The 710-nt window shown below is 56.3% G+C and overlaps 1 protein-coding gene across 1 annotated transcript; it reads right to left on the bottom strand.

Moving 5' to 3' along the window:
* Positions 1 to 216: 216 nt before the first annotated feature.
* On the bottom strand, positions 217 to 633 carry LOC111644260 (filamin-C-like; the record flags this gene model as incomplete). Its single annotated transcript, XM_023393063.2, has 2 exons — positions 217 to 384; positions 473 to 633. Coding segments are annotated over 2 exons (329 nt in total), but the record flags the coding sequence as incomplete, so codon positions are not given.
* Between the last annotated feature and the right edge of the window lie 77 nt (positions 634 to 710).

Here is a 710-nt window from a genome sequence, read left to right as displayed (position 1 = left end):
CTCTCACAGGTGAAGAGGACTCTCACAGGTGAAGAAGACTCTCACAGGTGAAGAGGACTCTCACAGGTGAAGAAGACTCTCACAGGTGAAGAGGACTCTCACAGGTGAAGAGGACTCTCACAGGTGAAGAGGACTCTTACAGGTGAAGAGGACTCTCACAGGTGAAGAGGACTCTCACAGGTGAAGAGGACTCTTACAGGTATCTTGTGGTCTTACCTGTCGGCCCGTAGAGCTGGACCTCCAGGGGGGCCACCCCAGCCTTGCTGCTGTCTACGGTGAAGGTCTGAGGGACGTGAGCTCTGACTCCACTTCCCAGTCCAGGACCTGAACACCTGACCTTACTGGGATCCACCAGCTCCCGGACCGGGACGCGAAATGGGCTTCCTGCAGCACAGACAGTGGAGTCAGTACTCTGCGGGTCTCTGGACCTGGACTCGGTCTGAGTCCTGGGTTAGTTGAGGCAGACTGTTACCTGGGATAGGTAGACCTCCGAAGGTGATGTTGACGTCATACTCTCCAGGAGTGAAGGGGATGTACTCCACGCTGCAGCTGCCGTCTTTGTTGTCCTTACAGGACATCTTGGCCTCAGACGGACCCTCGATGGCCAGACCCAGACCCCCGGTCCCAGCACCCCTGAGGAGAGAGGAGGGAGGTTCTGAGGGACTGGACTAGTTGGACACTTTCAGGTTTGTGTGACAGCTCTGAAGTGA

Source organism: Seriola lalandi, unplaced genomic scaffold (assembly GCF_002814215.2).
Source record: "Seriola lalandi dorsalis isolate HSWRI2012SDOR001 ecotype SW California unplaced genomic scaffold, Sedor1 jcf7180002012208, whole genome shotgun sequence".
In the NCBI taxonomy this organism is placed as follows: domain Eukaryota; kingdom Metazoa; phylum Chordata; class Actinopteri; order Carangiformes; family Carangidae; genus Seriola; species Seriola lalandi.
This window is presented reverse-complemented; position numbering and strand designations above follow the sequence as displayed.